Genomic DNA, 16,763 nt, shown 5'->3' on the forward strand with positions numbered 1-16,763 from the left:
CCCTAGCTGTGATTTTTTTTTTAATCTATTAGTATCACATATTTTAAAATTGGAGTATTAAAAGGAAAAGAACCACACCAGTGGGTGCCAGTGTGAAATCCTGCATTTGGAGAAGGAAGGGACAAGTACTTGGAGCTTGCGTCTGTCCTCTGCAGAGGGCAAGCTTTTGGTGAGCCAGGGAAGAGTCTATGCTGAGTAATGGTCAGTTGGGTTAGAAGCCTTCGTGGACCCTGCATTTCACCGATGACAGGAGACAAACAATAAACCTAATAAGTAAGATGGGGCACACGGGAAGGAACACAGAAAGAGAGAAAATACTAATAGGTAAGAAGAGGAACACTGGAAAGGAAGGCAGCCTGGGGAGCTCACTGAAAGGAGAGATGAGGCATCTTGGGTTATCTGCAAGGGCCAAGCTGAGAGCAGTGAGTGTCCCCAGTGGACCGCCACAATTCACAGAGCTCAGAAGGGCTGGTATACGCAAGGTTTACTAGAACAGGTTTGCTGGCAGTGGACAGGTCACATGGCTGAGGGCAAGCGCTTGGCTGCTCCACAGTGCAGACTCACAGCCAGGTCTTCATGCCCAGGAGTGATGTGCAGCCATGTTCAAGGTGTGCCACCGAGCAGGGACGTTCGCTTGAGCCTGGTGCCCAGGGTTTAGTATTTCAGGTTCAATCAGGGATCAGTGTTAATGAAAACAAAGGGACCAATGAGAACGCTAATGCTCTTAGCTCTGTGACATCATCATCTCATGTTAAAAAATCTTGATGGTTCTGAGCTTTCCCCAGGGCTTTTGTCAGTTTGTACCCGCTGGGCACAAAACACGCAGCACCAGCTTGGCAGCACACAGCATGCTGGGAAATCCCCAGGCACTGACAATCTGCCTAGCGCATCCTCAGAGAAAGGCTCCATCAGGTAAGAAAGGTTTTTTTCCTCAAGTCTTCCGTTTTACTCCAAAAACTAGTACAGGAAACATGATTAGTAGACTCTTGAATTTATGTGGCAACTTTATTGTTTATAGAAATAATGACAGCTTTGAATAAACAATGGCTTCAGTTTCTAACATTATAAATATTTGCTAAATTTATTAATATGAAACTTTATTATTTTTCAAGTAAGTATTGCTTCGGTGTCAAACATTATCATGACAGGATAATCCAAAACTTACAGAACTTTATTTATTATACTGGCTCAAAGGTAAATCAACTAGATATATAGACAACGAGTTAAAAAAAAGTATTTAAGTGTTTACCCTTTCCCTGGGGTGCTGTCCAAAGAAATCGGGATGAACTGCAAAGTAGAAAGGCCTTAAGGCATTGACGGCTTCTGCTCCTGACAGAGCCCGAGAGGAGGGAAGCCAGTGAGGGAGGATCTTCTTCAGGCAGAACCTGTCAGACACAGGTGTTACTCTCTGGGACAAACACACATCTACCATGCACGTGACAGCCCACCTACAAGCACAGAGCAGAGAAAAACCACAGCAACAACACAGAAACGGATTTGCTGCAGTCTGTCTGGTTTCTAACTGGAGGCTCTAGAGCGGAAACACATTCCAGTCAGACAACGTGACATTCTCTTCTTAAACTGTGCCCCAAACTATCTGGACTGTTCTTAAAAGTACCTTTTGTTTTCCTCAATGAATACTTCAATAATACTACGTTTCTGAGCTCAAAGGATATGACTTACAATTCTTGGGAATCAATTCCACAGTGCCTATTTGTTAATACTGCAATTTATATTTTCCATCCTAATTATTGTAAAAAGTCTCTAAGTATCGGGCACGCTTTGCAAACAATCAGGTATGCTGAGTCCTTGGAAATGGTTTTGTATTGTTACGATGAGAGAGATTCCAGAATCAATTGATTCTAGAGTCAACACTTTCTCTACCAGACTGAGGCTGACTTTTCTCAAACCATGACGCATGCTACGGTGTTCCTTACACAAACACCTTTCGATGGCTTCCACAGTTCTGACAGGGTAAGATCCGTTTCTGAGTCTTATGTTTAAAAGCTTCAGTAATTATTTCTTAATCAACCTTTCCAACTTACTCTCAAACATTCCTTACAGAAACTACGTTGAGTGTGGCGGCAGAAGTCTGATTCCAGTGTGGCAGAAAGGGAGGACCAGGAATTCAAGACCAAGCCAGGACTAGGTAATGAGGGTGAGGTCAGCCTGAGCTACAGGAGACTTTGTCTTACAACTGCTGTGTATCTACTGAGCACCAGGAGGAGGAATCTGTGTTCTTATTACAGTCACTGCCTCTTAAACTCTAAAACACCACACTACGTGCTCTACGGTTGGGGAACACAACGCTGCACTGGGCAGTTTAATCTTTAGTCTTCCAGACAGCACGATCCTGTGAGGCTCTGCTATCTCCTGCTCTGAATGGAGCTTTAGACAATTTGGCTGCGCAGATGAATTTTATCTCTTTGTTGTTGTTGTTGTTCCTGCCTAAAACCATAAAACGAGACAGTTTCAGGATCTGAAAAACAAGTTGAAATGAGCTCAATACATAACAGACCTTCCCCTAAAGAAACAGAGTGGACCACAGGGCTTACCTCCTCAAAGGCTTCAGGTGGCAAAACATTTCTGAATATGCACGGCAACTTCCAAGCATCCATTAATTGCCTGACAGATGAACAAGCAAACAGAAGAGCTGAACAGGTGAAATTCGAGATATAACCATTATGTTACTATCCTCAAATGAAATGCTTAAGTATTAACCTAATAAAACATATATAAAACTCTAGTTATTTTTCTGTTGCTGTGATACAAAAATATCCTGACAAGAGCAACATAAGGAGAAATAGGTGTTTTTTTTTTTTCTTTTTTTTTTGGCTACGTTCCAGAAGGGGATGTGGTCCATCAGCAGGTAAGACACAGCACTCAGCAGGGAAGACATGGTGGCAGGAGGGATCAGAAAGAACAGAAAGTGGGGTGCAGTGGCTGGTGATGCACTTCTTCCAACAAGGCTCCGTCTCCTACCCAGAGTCCACAGCCTTCTCGGACAGTGCCACCAGGCACTGATGACTCTTCCATCCTGTCACTGAAAGCTCACATAACTGCTTCTCCACTGGAAGATGTTATCCAGGGGAACCTGGACCCATCTTCCCAGGCCAGGGTCATGCATATGTGACATATAATATGAACTTCCTATCATTATTACCTTTGTGAGGAGAAATAAGTTTATATTTATGAAAATCTCTTCTTAATAAACTCTAACCTAAGGGGGAGGCAGCGGTGGGGAAGAGACAGAAATCTTTAATAAATAAATAAGTAAATAAAAAACAAAAACAAAAAAAATAAACTCTAACCTGAGCCAGGCAGTGGTGGCGCACGCCTTTAATCCCAGCACTAGGGAGGCAGAGGCAGCCAGATCTTTGTGAGTTTGAGGCCAGCCTGGTCCACAAGAGCTAGTTCTAGGACAGGCTCCAAAGCTACAGAGAAACCCTGTTTCGAAAAACAAAAACAAAAAATAAATAAAAATAAAAAACTCTAGCCTGTCTTCATATTGTCTTACCCTGAAATTCTTTTTCTGCAGTGTAAATCAAGATCTCAGCTTCAGCCAAGTAAAATCTCTGGATGAACTCGGTCTGCACAGCCAGCAGCAAGGGACTGTCACGGCGGCACAGAGGACTGTGGGCTGTGCGATGCTGGTGACACTAGCTTCAAAAGCCTAGCCCACCTACGGCAGCCACAGGACCCGGCGACTCCAGACTCTGTCTACCAACATTCCGATTCCTACCTCACCACTGTACCAGTGAGCATTCACTGCTGTGTGAGGTCCAAGGTCAAACAGTAAACAAGCACTGAGACAATTGCTGTCTGCACTAAACTTACGGAGCAGGAAGAGGGGGTGGAGAAGAGGGACACAGACACAAGCAGACAACCAAAGAACAAAGCAGCAAATGCAATGATTTAGACTCGCACAGAGTAATGGGAGAGGACACCCCAGAATGCCTTGTGCCAAGGAAATGGTCTGCTATGTGGACAGAAGGCAGCCAATTACACACCGGTATAAATGAGTTCTTGGGCCTGCTTGATAGTGATAATGCCTTCTGTTCTGTTCCTTCCCCTTCTTCCCCGAGGTCTGCAAAACTCTCTGTCGCTCAGGCTGGCCTGGAACTGCTGTGCAGACCCAACTGCCTCTGGCCAGTATGTTTGACAAGTACTGAAGTTGTCAAATAAGAGATCTTCAAGATTGAGCTTCAGCCTCTTGGCACTATTTGTATTTGAAAGTAATTTAACTAAGTCTCAAACTACTCTCCCTTTGTAACTATTCCTTGTAACTATAGTGAGGTTTTAGAAGAAATTTGTTCTCTCAAGTAATGGTAAAACCATGCATTCCTTTCTTATCTTTTTTTTTTTTTTTTTTTTGTAGACAAGATCTCACTATGTAGGCTTGGCTGGCCTGGAGCTCACTATGTAGACCAGGCTACCATCCAGCTCATAGAGATCCATTTGCCTCTCTGCCTCTGGAGCGCTGGGATTAAAAGCTTGCACCCTCTCACCCAGAGACCTGACATTATTTTTTCCGTTGCTTTTAGGCTCCCTACTTAGAGTAGGGTAAAAAGTAAACAAGAACAGCAAAATCGGGGAACAGTATTAGATAAATCAATGGATAACAAGTTTGTTAGCTTCCTTTTTATATCTCTTGCTGGAGAGCCTCACAATTGCATCTTGAAGGTCAAAGGCACAGGAGAAAACAGGATGGTTGCAAACACTTCATTTCAAGGATACTGGTACTGCTGGCCCAGCCTCACCTATATACAGGCCTTGGTGCTGTGTATCCAGGGTCCAATCAAACCCACTGAATGTAAGTCATCCAGCTGAGCGGCAGGAGAAAAGGAGTTACCCAAGGCTCTTCCGACCTGCTTATGGCCCTCAACCCATCTGCATCCTATAGGATTAGTGTAGGGCAAGTCTTTTGGTCCTTCCCATGATGGAGGACTAGATTTTTCACAGCGTACCCGCGCTAGCGTTCCAATTTCCCTGAGCTTAAAATCCCTTCATCAACACTAAGCAAAGGGGTATCCGGCATCTCCAGTTCCTTTTCGGAAGGCCATCTGGGGATAAATGCTTCAGTCCACCAAGCAACCAAGCTTTTGATACCTTAAAAGACGACAACTATATGACCTCTATATTAAGCCTCCAGTGGTCCCACACTGATCAATTCCACCTGATTGCGTTTCCTTCGGCCATTTCCCTACACCCTTAAAGTCCACTCCCACACATATTCACAGCAATAACTGTGAATCTTCACAATTTGTATTTTAATTCTATTAATTAGCAAAGTCACTAAGTTCTTTAGCGGTGTAGTGCACCCTCTCAAGGACTACAACTTCCCACCTCCCCTCTAGGAGACTACTCCGTTTGACTGCAGGTCTAGAGGTGAACTGGAGGGCCCGCAACTTGGCCTCCCACTGCCCCACCAGCCGCCAGGCTCTCCCAGCAGCAGAAACCCAGACCCCACCTGGAGGCCTCGCCCGAGCCTCAGGCACTCACAGGTCGTGCTCTGGGCAAGGGTGGAGTCCCTGGTCAACTCGTGCTAAGCAGGGAGGTCCTGACAGGCCTCGCCTCGCCCACGGCCTCAGGCCCGCACAGGCCCGGGTCACCGTGACCCGCGAGCAGGCCGAAGGACCGGTGCTCATTGGCTACGGCGGAGCGGCCTTCCTCCCAGAACGCCTGCGCATGGCCGGCCGGCCTGCCGGCGAGCCGCTTTCCGGCCGGGGCTGCGGCCATCTGTCGGTGGCCTTCCTCCCTCCCCGCTGCAAAGCCGCAGGAGTTTGTGTCCTTACCCCGCTACCCGCGGGCTTCGGGAGACACAGCCTGGGCTCTGACGCCGACTGGGTCTGAGGGAGAAAGATGATTGGCGGGGAGGTGGGGGGTGGGACGGGGACGAGCAAAGGTGAAGGAGGAGCCGGAGCCCGGGGGCGGGGCGAACGCGCGCAAGCGCAGCGCCCTTGCCTGAGGGGTATGTGGGGGCGGGCGCAGGGCGCTCTACGGACGCTAATCCTCCCAGAGCAGCGGTTGGAACTGCTTCCCAGATACAGCTGAGTTTGAAGTCTCCTGTTCCTCTCTGGCCTACATTTCCTACTTGGCTTTGCCTCTAACATTATCTGGATTTACTCGGTACCGTTTGAGACGGGTCTCCCACTGTATCCCATGCTGGCCTTGAACTTGCAGCTACCACTCCGTGCTACTAGGCTATTTTTAAATGTAGTGTTAGCATGGGCTTTCTACTTTATGTCACGCCCTAACTTTGATATCCAGAACTACAAAAGATGGAACAGTAACGGCTCCTTTCACTAATGCTACCTCTTGGCTTGGTCGACAGGCAAGAAGCCTGCGTTTTCCCAGTGCCAAGCCCAGTCCTGTCCCGTCTCTTGGATGAATCTTCACTCTCCCGGCAGCAACCTTGCGACCATCATTGCTGCAGCCCCAGTCTCTAGGTTGTTTGAGCGTGGTTTGTAATTGCCCGTGAGAATTCCCTCGCTGCATTCATCTCGTGACTCTGGCTTAAAAGTGCTGGGACCATAGACTTAAGGATACTGACTTTTGAGAACTCCTTTAAATACCTTGTGCCCCCTGCTCACCACTTGTCCATTTATTACCCTAGTTAGAGCTTTTTTTTTTTACCCTTAAAGATTTGAATTTGTAGTTTACAGTGTTAAGAATGAGGACTCCATTAAAGAGAACAGGCTACAGATACTGAAGATGACTTCCTAGTGCTTTGGAACAATCCTTGTTAACTTTTGGCATATTTGTTTAATATTTTCTTTAGCAGTATCTAACAACGCACGAGTCACACATTGTCAAAAATCCTACAGTTGTGTGCTGGTCAGGTTGCTCAGCAGATAAAGGTATTTGTTGTCAGACCCACAAGCCGGACCACCTCGGTTTGATCACCAGATAAAGGTGGAAGGAAGGAAAGAACAAATTCCCAAAAGCTGTCTTGCAACTTCCACATGAATGTGGCAGGTGTGTGCCTCCCATTTTATATATGTATTAATAAAGAATCATGGACACTTAAGAGAAAATTGTTGAGGGTAATTTAAACGTTTGGTATAATGCTCTGAATTTTAGTGTTTTAAGTCTATGCTGGCTAATTTTATGTCAACTTGACACATACTAGAATCATGAGAGGAAGGAGCCTCAGCTGAGGAAATACCTCTGATATCCAGCTGTAAGGCATTTTCTCAATTAGTGACCAGTAGGGGAGGGCCCAGCCCATTGTGGGTGCTGGTCCTCGGTCCTCTAAGAAAGCAGGCTTAGCAAGCCTTGGGGAACAAGCCAGTAGCATCAGCCCCTGCCTTCAGGTTCCTGCCATGTTTGGGTTCTGGCCCTGACTCCCATCAGGTATGAACTATGATGTGGAAGTATAAGTCAAATAAACCTTTTATCTCCAAGTTGCTTTTGGTCATGGGTTGCTATGGGACAATGGTCTGTACCCTATCACTTGTATTTTAAATAAACGCTGACCCAGCCTCAGAGGAAGCAAGATGTGACTGCCTCACAGAAAAAGGTACTGAGCCACATGGCTAGCTCAGACAAGAATTATGGGCTAATAGTTATAAGAATTAGTTAATAAGAAGAGCCTGAGATGCTGGGCCAATCAGTTTATAAGAGATGTAGACCTCTGTGTGATTCTTTGGGACTGAATGACTGCAGGACAACGCAGGACAGAAACCTCAGACAGCAATGGGTGCTCTATTGCGGCAGTGGTAACCCTGAGTATTGATGGAGGTGGGTCTTGTATCTCATCTGTTGCTTTCAATGGTTAACTAATAAAGAAAACTGCTTGGCCCTAATAGGACAGAAAATTAGGTAGGCGGAGTAGACAGAACAGAATGCTGGGAAAAAGAAGCCGAGTCAGGCAGCTGCCATGATTCTTCCACTCCAGACAGACACAGGTTAAGATCTTCCCTGGTAAGCCACCTCGTGGGCTACACAGATTATTAGAAATGGGTTAGATCAATATGTAAGAGCTAGCCAATAAGAGGCTGGAACTAATGGGCCAAGCAGTGTTTAAAATAATACAGTTTCCGTGTAATTATTTAGGGTATAAAGCTAGCTGTGCAGGCGGCCGGGTGCCGGGGGCACAGCCCGCCGCTCATATTTCAACAGACTATGGCAAAGTCATTTGTAGTATCTGGTGGCTCTTAGTGTCATCATGTTGTGTCCAGTTCCGTGTCGCCCCCCTCCCCCGCACTGGGTACCCTGCGGGAGGTCTTACATTCAGTGAAGGCTTCTCAACTCTTTGAACTACATTAATAAAAAGGAATTTAATACTTAGGTTCTTCTAAATTTAAGTAAAAAAGCAATTTTAAAAATCACTTTTTATTGTTAATAAAACTATTGCAAGCAAATGAAACTTATTACTTGAAAACGATTTGATAATTTCTAGTGTCGTTAAGATACAAATGCTGACTACAATGAGAGCTATTTTTATTGTCTTTTATTTTCAACAATGATTACTTGAACTTAAAAAAAAAAACCCCAACAACAACACGTTTATTAACTAATGGTTAGTGAAAAGCCAAATGTTTCCAGCCCACTTCAAATTCTCTTTCAACCACTTGAGGGCAGAGCGCTGCTCCAGACTGTACACCTGCTCCTTGTAAATGTTGACCGTCATGTGCTTGATGAAAAGCTTGGGGTCCGATATGCGAGCAGCCATGATCAGTCTCTCTACTGCAGCTTGGTAGTCATCCTTGTTTTGAGGTTTGCTTTCTTCAGTTCTGTAAAGTGAACACAAAAGCAGAGACTCTCAGCAGAAGCAGTGTGGTTTCTGTGGGAGAGTCACTTGTATTTATTGGTTCCAAACTATCATCCTGTGTTGCGGGAGGTCCTTCTGCCCCTCCAACCAATAGCTGCTGAGATACCAGTGAAGGCGTAAGTCACGAACAATGCCACACCAGTTTGGAATTATGATTAATAGGGTGGTATTTATTTGAAGAGGAAAAAACTTACAGATCACCATCCCAGACAACAGCCCTCTGCGCAACCAGGAAGGGAGTCTAGTTGCTGGCGGAGCAGGAAGTGAAGAGAGAGAGCGGAGGAAGTAGCCGCTTTTTTAAAGGGAGAGAGACCACGCCCCAATGGGCTGGTATCTCAGCAGCTATTGGTTGGAGGGGCAGAAGGACCTCCCGCAACACCCCTTTCTTTTAGCAGTGATGTTAAACTTTTCGGACCATGGTTTGCAGTTGAGAGGCATTTTATATCAGGACCCAGTGGCCATGGGTAGTTTGAGAAACACTGCTCTAGAACACAGCTGGCTACCTGTCTATTTGTATTTACAAAGTTAAGAACTGTAAATATTAAGCTGAATAAGTTAGTATTAAGTGCAATACATCTTAAATTATTAATAATCACATTAGTTTTCTCCTGGCATTAGTTATTTCTAGTTTCAAAGTACTTAGCATGCAGCTAACATTCAGTAACAACTGTAGCACTGTGCGGTTTTCTTTGGCCCTGACTTGGGTACTTCATTAGGTATTAAAATTTTTTTCAAATTCCATCTGCCATCAATTATGATTATGTTTAGAGGCATGAAATTCTTAATTTATGGTATCTTTTCTTCTGGATAAAGGAAATAGTTAAAAGTATTTAAAATATGTGATATTATGGTTTTCTTGCTTTTTTTTTTTCGAGACAGGGTTTCTCTGTAGGTTTGGAGCCTGTCTTGAAACTAGCTCTTGTCGACCAGGTTGGCCTCGAACTTACAAAGATCTGCCTGCCTCTGCCTCCCGAGTGCTGGGATTAAATAAAGGTATGGACCACCACCACCCAGCCATTTTTTTTGGGGGGGCCTCTTGCTTTTTGCTCTTGGTACCTTGGGAGTCAGTGAGCATTGCGTTCTAAGAATGGTTCTACCTAAATTAACACTGGCTCACCCTTCAAAAGTGCTTTCCGGGGACTCCTAAACTAAATGAGGCACTCTAGAGTTTGAAAGATTGGAAAACTGAATAGGTGCCATATTCTCAATGTTTAAAAATGAAAAAAGACTCAGTAGAGGGTAGCACCCCAAGGCAGGGATCAGCACACAAGCAAGACAAAGTATATCGACCTTCATAAAAATCAAAGCTCTAGGGATGTCATTGGTCGCGAACTAGGACTATAACTACCCTCACATTCAACAATGGATACAGGGGCTGCATGTGTGGGAAATGGATGCAAGAAAAAAATCAAATTCTTTTAAGAATAAAACTCAGACACCTCATGCCACATACTGTGCAGTGTCAAAGAAAGGAAGCCCACCCCCTGCTAAAAACAGAGCAATAAGAACAAAGGTTTTTTTTTTTTTTACAAAAAAGTGCAAGTAAAATGATTTCCTCTTGTTAAACAGGGGCTATACAGCTGGTTGTGGTGGCTCACACCTTCAATCCAATACTTGGGAGGCAGAGGCAGGCGGATCTCTGAGAAGCCTGGTCTATAGAGTGAGGTCCAGAACATCCAGGGCTGTTATATAGAGAAATCCTGTCTATAAACAAACAAACAAACAAACAAACAGGGCCAAATGACTCCTACAACAAATGGAGAAAGCACATTCATCGGTTGAGTATGTGATGGAGGAAGGTTACTGGTTTATTAATAAAGAAACTGCTTGGCCCTGATGGGTTAGAACATAGGTGGGTGGAGTAAACAGAACAGAATGCTGGGAAGAAGAGGAAATGAGCTCAGATGCGAGGCTGCTGCTCTCTGGAGCAGACGTGATGAAGCTCCGACCCAGGATGGACGTAGGCTAGAATCTTCCCGGTAAGCACACCTTGGGGTGCTACACACATTATTAGAAATGGGCTAGTCCAGGTGCGAGAGTCAGCTGAGAAGAGGCTAGATATAATGGGCCAAGCAGTGTTTAAAAGAATACAGTTTGTGTGTTGTTATTTCGGGGCATAAGCTAGCCAGGTGACCAGGAGCTGGGGCGGCAGGAACACAGCCCGCAGCTCCATTCAACAAGTATGAGATGTCAGGGAGCATCTGCCATGAGCCAACTGGATCTGAGGGGTTTTTTTTAGAGATGCTAACTGCAGTTTCTCTTTCTTGAATAAAGAAGAGATTCATAGCTAAAGTTTTTAGATAAAGACCCTTTTTAACACAGGAAGGTTGGTATTTAAAGAAGATCCCTATCTTATGTCTGTTTACTGGGGTTAACTTGTTTGGCCTTTATTTTGGTTCTCATGCATCTATACTCTACTACTGAAGTTCATCAACAACCCTTTAACTTGTGTGGTTTTTAGTTTCAAGTAGTTCTTGTTCTTTCTCAGTTTAAATGTTATCCAGGTTCATAATATATGTGTTTATACATGTAAACACACATAGAGTATAAACAAACACAAGGCACAGACACCACATTCTAGAGCAGTGTGGAGCCACATCTATGTTCAGAATGCAGCGGCTGGAGTTCTATTAACCCACCTTTTCAAAACGATCTGCAGCACCTGTATAGAAGTTCCTGGGCTCTGAATACTGCTAGCATTAGACACCAGAAATATTTCAATAGCTAAAAGCATTTCAATCTCAGATAAATAAGAAGGAATCAGTAGAATTTTCCGGTTTAAGTTCCCTTCTAATGGTGGGTAGCAGCCCAGTAAAAGAGCACCTAAAAATTAAACAACAGGTCACACATCACCAAACCTCAATGGGTAAGACTTAAAACTGTTTAAGCGTTCAGCTGGGAGCTACTTATAGGGCAGGGGTAACTTTTGCATTTGCATATTTATTACACCTTTTATGATAATGAGCATATTGGTGCATTAGATACTACTCTTTTTTTAAAAAAATATTTATTTATTATGTATACAATAGTCTATCTGTATGTATGTCTGCAGGCCAGAAGAGGGCACCAGACCTCATTACAGATGGTTGTGAGCCACCATGTGGTTGCTGGGAATTGAACTCAGAGCCTTTGGAAGAGCAGGCAATGCTCTTAACCACTGAGCCATCTCTTCAGCCCCTAGATTCTACTCTTTATGAGAACTCTGAAACATGACCTTTGCATTTTACTGTGGCAAATGCCCATTTTTTCAAGTCATAATAATGTATATGACATAACTGCAGAATAGTCAATAAGTAGTCGGGTGTGGTGGTACATGCCTCTAATCTCAGCACTTCGGATGCTGAGGCTGTTACTGTTCCTACTCTGCCTGGCAAGTGCTGAGCACAGGACACCAAGTGCAGCTCCACCCTATATATGGCCATCGCAGTCACCAACTCCACAGGTCAGAACAGACTTGACTTAACTTTACACTGTTTGGCTGCTTATTTGAAATGATAATTAATACTCTGAGGACACTCAATTGGACACAGATAACATCGTATACAGTTTATCAAAATCAAATTAAAACTGCATGTTGATTTTGCTTAAAATGTTTTTTTCATTCAAGATAATGCTAATCTCTGAGAACCATATCTAAACACATATCTAAGCTGTATCATTCATGTTGATGCTAATCTCTGAGAACACAATCTAAAGATGTTCCAGTAACATTTAAATATTTAAATTTTATTTAATTACTGTTATGTTTATGTGTGCATGAACATATGCATAAACCATGAGACCCCGTTAAAATTCAAAAACTAATTCCCAAAACAAAACGTGCATTAAACACTTAAACTTAATACTTATAATTCAACCTAATTATTTTCCCATTTTTTGGGAAGAAAAGTTACCACTTGTTAAGGTGATTATAGCTGGGAGTTTAAAACACTTCTAGCTCAGGTTGGGTGGCTGGGATTTCTGACACCCAAACATTTCCATTTCAATTCACCTAACATTTTTACTCTTGTGTTGTAAGATCTGTCAAACTGGGTCAAATTTTCTTTGTTTGCCCTCTACTGGAATGGATGACAAGCTAGGAGAAAAGCATGGCACTTGTAAACAAAGGACAAAAAAAGTTTTCAAAACTCAGCACAGATCTATCAGACCTCTACCTGTGAATATGTACTAACTATTATTTCTGCATATTGAAAATATTATAAATGAGTTCTGGATTAGAAAATAGTTAAAATCAACATATTAATTCAAACATTTCAATGGAACTTACTTTTGTAGTGGGCTCTGGCTTTGAGCCACAAACAACTCCTTCCCAAGGAAGTGATTAGTCTCCTGAGAAAGGAAAAGTCAATAGGGATGCTTTTGGAAACCATGAACTCTGCTACACAAGATGATATGCCAAGACTGTTACTTTCTATACAGGCATCTAGGAGTTTATTAAAAAGAAGGCTATACTGGGAAACCTCCACGGTATCTGAAATGGAAAAAAATGACACAATAAAATAAAAAAGGATCAATGATAGAAAGACTGAAATTAATATTCAACTTTCTTCCTCCCAACCCAAGCTTTCTTCTCATTACAGAAATCAGACCCACTGCAGTAAAACACCTTTCATACTCTCCAAGTAAGAAACAAAAACCTTTTTGATAAAAGTGAAACTGTTACTTCCTTTCTAATGGAGAATGCAAAAAGAAGCTTGACTAAGACTTCAGAAGTTGCACCTGTTTCCCTGCATTTGGTCCCCATATGAGGTTGAATCTTCAGTCTTGAAAAATTTTATGGTTCTGTTTGCACAGCTCAGACCTCAGGCTTTCATGACTCAAATACATTTTTTCTTCATGTTCACTCAAAAACCCTAAAACAAACACACACACACACACACACACACACACACACACACACCAAAACCCTTTCATGGTGTCCCACTAGTGACTTCAGGGCACAGAAGTCACCTTGGAGACGTCCAGCTCCATCACACTTCTGCTCTGTTGGGTCCACGTCATTGTAGAATCTTTTAAGTGGCCCAGGCCGTATCAGGAAATGAATCCCTTTCCCTTTAGTATCTTCCTAAACATCAAACTTATTACATCACCCCTCATCCTGATCTATACAAACAAAGGAAACTCCTTTAGTTTGTCCCGTATGAATTTCAGGAATCTAGCTCACTGCTCACCACTAACCCACTCTGCTCATCATCAACACAACTGTATGTGAAGGGCATACGGGGTGGCAGAGAACATAGCACTATCAGGAAGGCACATTCTAGCAATGCTAGCTAAAAACAGCATCTCTTAGTCAATGGAAAATGAGGTTGAGGGGTATTGGGAGACCCGGGGAAGGTTCTAAATCATCCTCTGTTATGGTGGTATATTATTTGTGTTTTAATAAATAAAGCTTGCCTGAAGATCAGTGCAAAGCAGCCACACTAGCCAGCCATACAGGTCAGGCAGTGAGGGTACACATTTTAACCCCAGCAGCCACACTAGTTGCCATAGAGGCCAGGCAGTGGTGGTGCACGCCTTTAATCCCAGCACTAGAGAGGAATATAACACTGGAGTAGAGAGGTCTTGGTTTCTATCTGAGGATTCACAGAGCCGGGATCTCCCCTTTGTTTGTCTGAACCTTGGTAGTAAGACCTCTCTAGTGGCTGGCTGCTTTGCTTTTCTGATCTTCATCCTGAGCCCCAATATCTGTTTCTGGGTTTTTATTATTTGTGCAACACTCTGCATCCTTTGTATCGCCCTCTGAACTTGTCAGTTTTCCTGACTAAAGCTTCTGCTCATGGACTCCCTCTTCTTATCTTAAAGCTTGAATTTTAACCTTTAAGAGAACTCATTTATTCCAAGATTACTAAGATGTGTCCTGATCAGTCCTTTTCACTGTAAACAGAATCAATTGCTCAGGGTATGTAGACCAGAGCTGCTGACAAACAACCCAGAGAAGCATCTTTAAAACCTACACTTAACTTACACAGAACATACTTTATAGGAAATGACTTCATTAAGAAATACTAGACTAGGTTCCCTGCTAGCTCCATGGAGACCAATACTTGGTGGACATAAGAGGTGAGTCAATAGTGGCGCTGTGGCCCTGGACCCCCCACTCCCTAAAACCTCCACGTAGGAGAAAATCCAGGGCCCCCCTTCCCCAGGTCTCCTTGGCATTACTAGCCACCAGCTAGGAGCTGGCCTGTTAGACCTCATTCCACCCGCCCCCAACCCACCGTTCCCTGTGAACTTCCTGGAACCCTGTAAGACCAATATTTGGTGGTCATAAGAGATTCAGCCACAGCAAGGATTGGACCAAGACGCCAAGACACGACTGGCCTCATTTGAAGGAAGAGATGGGAAGGTGTCAATGCAAGAATTCCTCCAACATCCTAATACCAGAACCTAGTGGACACAAAAAAGGAAGACTTGATCATTCTAACCTATAAGATAAAGAAGAAAATGACTTTAAATATAATTTTATGAAAATGATGGAGACCTTTGAAGATGTAGTGAAAATCTCCCTCAAAGAAATGGAGGAGAAGACAAACAGAAAGCTGAAAGAAATTAACAAATCCTTCAAAGATACCCAAGAAAACCAAGAAAAAGCAACCAAACAGGTAAAGGAAACAGTTCAAAACTTGAAGATTAAAATAGAGGTAATAAAACACAAACTGAGGGAACTCTAGAAATGGAAAATCTGGATAAACAAACACTAATTACAGAGACAAGTATAACCAACAGAATATAAGAGATAGAAGAAAGAATCTCAGGTGCTGAAGATACTATTGAGGAAATAGACTCATTGGTCAAAGAAAACACTAAATCCAACAAATTCTTAACACGAAACATTCAGGAAATCTGGGATACCATGAAAAGACCAAACCTGAGACTAATGGGGTAGAAGAAGGAGAAGAACTCCAGCTCAAAGGCACAAAAATATATTCAACAAAATTATAGAAGAAAACTTTCCCAAACTAAAGAAGGATATACCTATAAAGATACAAGAAGCTTACAGAACACCAAATAGAGTTGATAAAAAAAATCCTCTCGCCATATAATAATCAAAACACAAAACATACAGAATAAAGAAAGAATATTAAGAGCTGCAAAGGGAAAAGTTCAAGTAACATATAAAGGTAAACCTATCAGAATTACACCTGACTTTTCTATGGAAACCATGAAAGCAGAAGGTCCTGGAAAGATGTGCTGCAGACACTAAGAGACCATGGATGCAAGCCCAGACTACTATACCCAGCAAAGCTTTCTTTCACCATTGAAGGAGAAAACAAGATATTCAATGACAAAAACAGATTTAAACAACACGCATCCACAAACCCAGCCTTACAGAAAGTACTAGAAGGAAAACCTCAACCCAAGGAAACCAACAACACCCACAGTAACACAGGCATCTGATAACTCTCCACCAACATAACCCAAAGAAAGGAAACACACAAACACTACTACCGAAAGATAACCAGAGTGAACACACTGGTCATTAATATCACTTAATATCAATGGTCTCAATTCACCTATAAAAACGCACAGGTTAAGAGAAATATGAAAACAGGATCCAGGATTCTGCTGTTTACAAGAAATACACTTCAACCTCAAAGACAGACACCACCTCAGAATAAAGGGTTGGGAAAAGGTTTTTCTAACCAAACGGACCTAAGAAACAAGCAGGTGTGGCTATCCTGGTATCTAACAGAACTGATTTCAAACTAAAATCAATCAGAAGAGATGGTGAAGGACATTTTATACTCATAACAGGAACAATTCATCAGGAGGAAGTCTCAGTCCTGAACATCTATGCCCCTAATACAAGAGCACTCATATATGTAAAAGAAACATTACTGAAACTTAAATCGCACATCAAACCCCACACACTAATAGTAAGAGATTTCAACACTTCTCTCTCAACAATGGACAGGTCAACCAGACAGAAACTTAACATAGAAATAAGAGAACTAACAGATGTCATGAATCAAATGGAATATAT

At 42.9% G+C, this 16,763-nt stretch overlaps 2 protein-coding genes across 2 annotated transcripts in view; both read right to left on the bottom strand.

Annotated features, from left to right (window-relative positions):
* Tcaim (T cell activation inhibitor, mitochondrial) overlaps positions 1-5,788 on the bottom strand; it is a 30,368-nt gene extending 24,580 nt beyond the window's left edge. The window contains 4 exon segments of the mRNA XM_050141427.1: positions 1,250-1,394; positions 1,396-1,448; positions 2,556-2,625; positions 5,503-5,788. Coding sequence (XP_049997384.1) covers positions 1,250-1,394; positions 1,396-1,448; positions 2,556-2,625; positions 5,503-5,648 — 414 coding nt within the window. The 5' untranslated portion in view covers positions 5,649-5,788.
* Positions 5,789-8,500: 2,712 nt separating this feature from the next.
* The window catches only part of Topaz1 (testis and ovary specific TOPAZ 1), a 71,405-nt gene continuing 63,142 nt past the window's right edge, over positions 8,501-16,763 (bottom strand). The window contains exons 17-19 of the mRNA XM_050141733.1: positions 13,044-13,247; positions 11,416-11,599; positions 8,501-8,738 (exon numbers count right to left, since the gene is read on the bottom strand). Coding sequence (XP_049997690.1) covers positions 8,519-8,738; positions 11,416-11,599; positions 13,044-13,247 — 608 coding nt within the window. The 3' untranslated portion in view covers positions 8,501-8,518. The remainder of the gene's footprint in view (positions 8,739-11,415; positions 11,600-13,043; positions 13,248-16,763) is intronic.

Source organism: Alexandromys fortis, unplaced genomic scaffold, assembly GCF_014885135.2.
Source record: "Alexandromys fortis isolate MF-2015 unplaced genomic scaffold, M_Fortis_MF-2015_v1.1 scaffold_44, whole genome shotgun sequence".
Classification (NCBI taxonomy): Eukaryota; Metazoa; Chordata; class Mammalia; order Rodentia; family Cricetidae; genus Alexandromys; species Alexandromys fortis.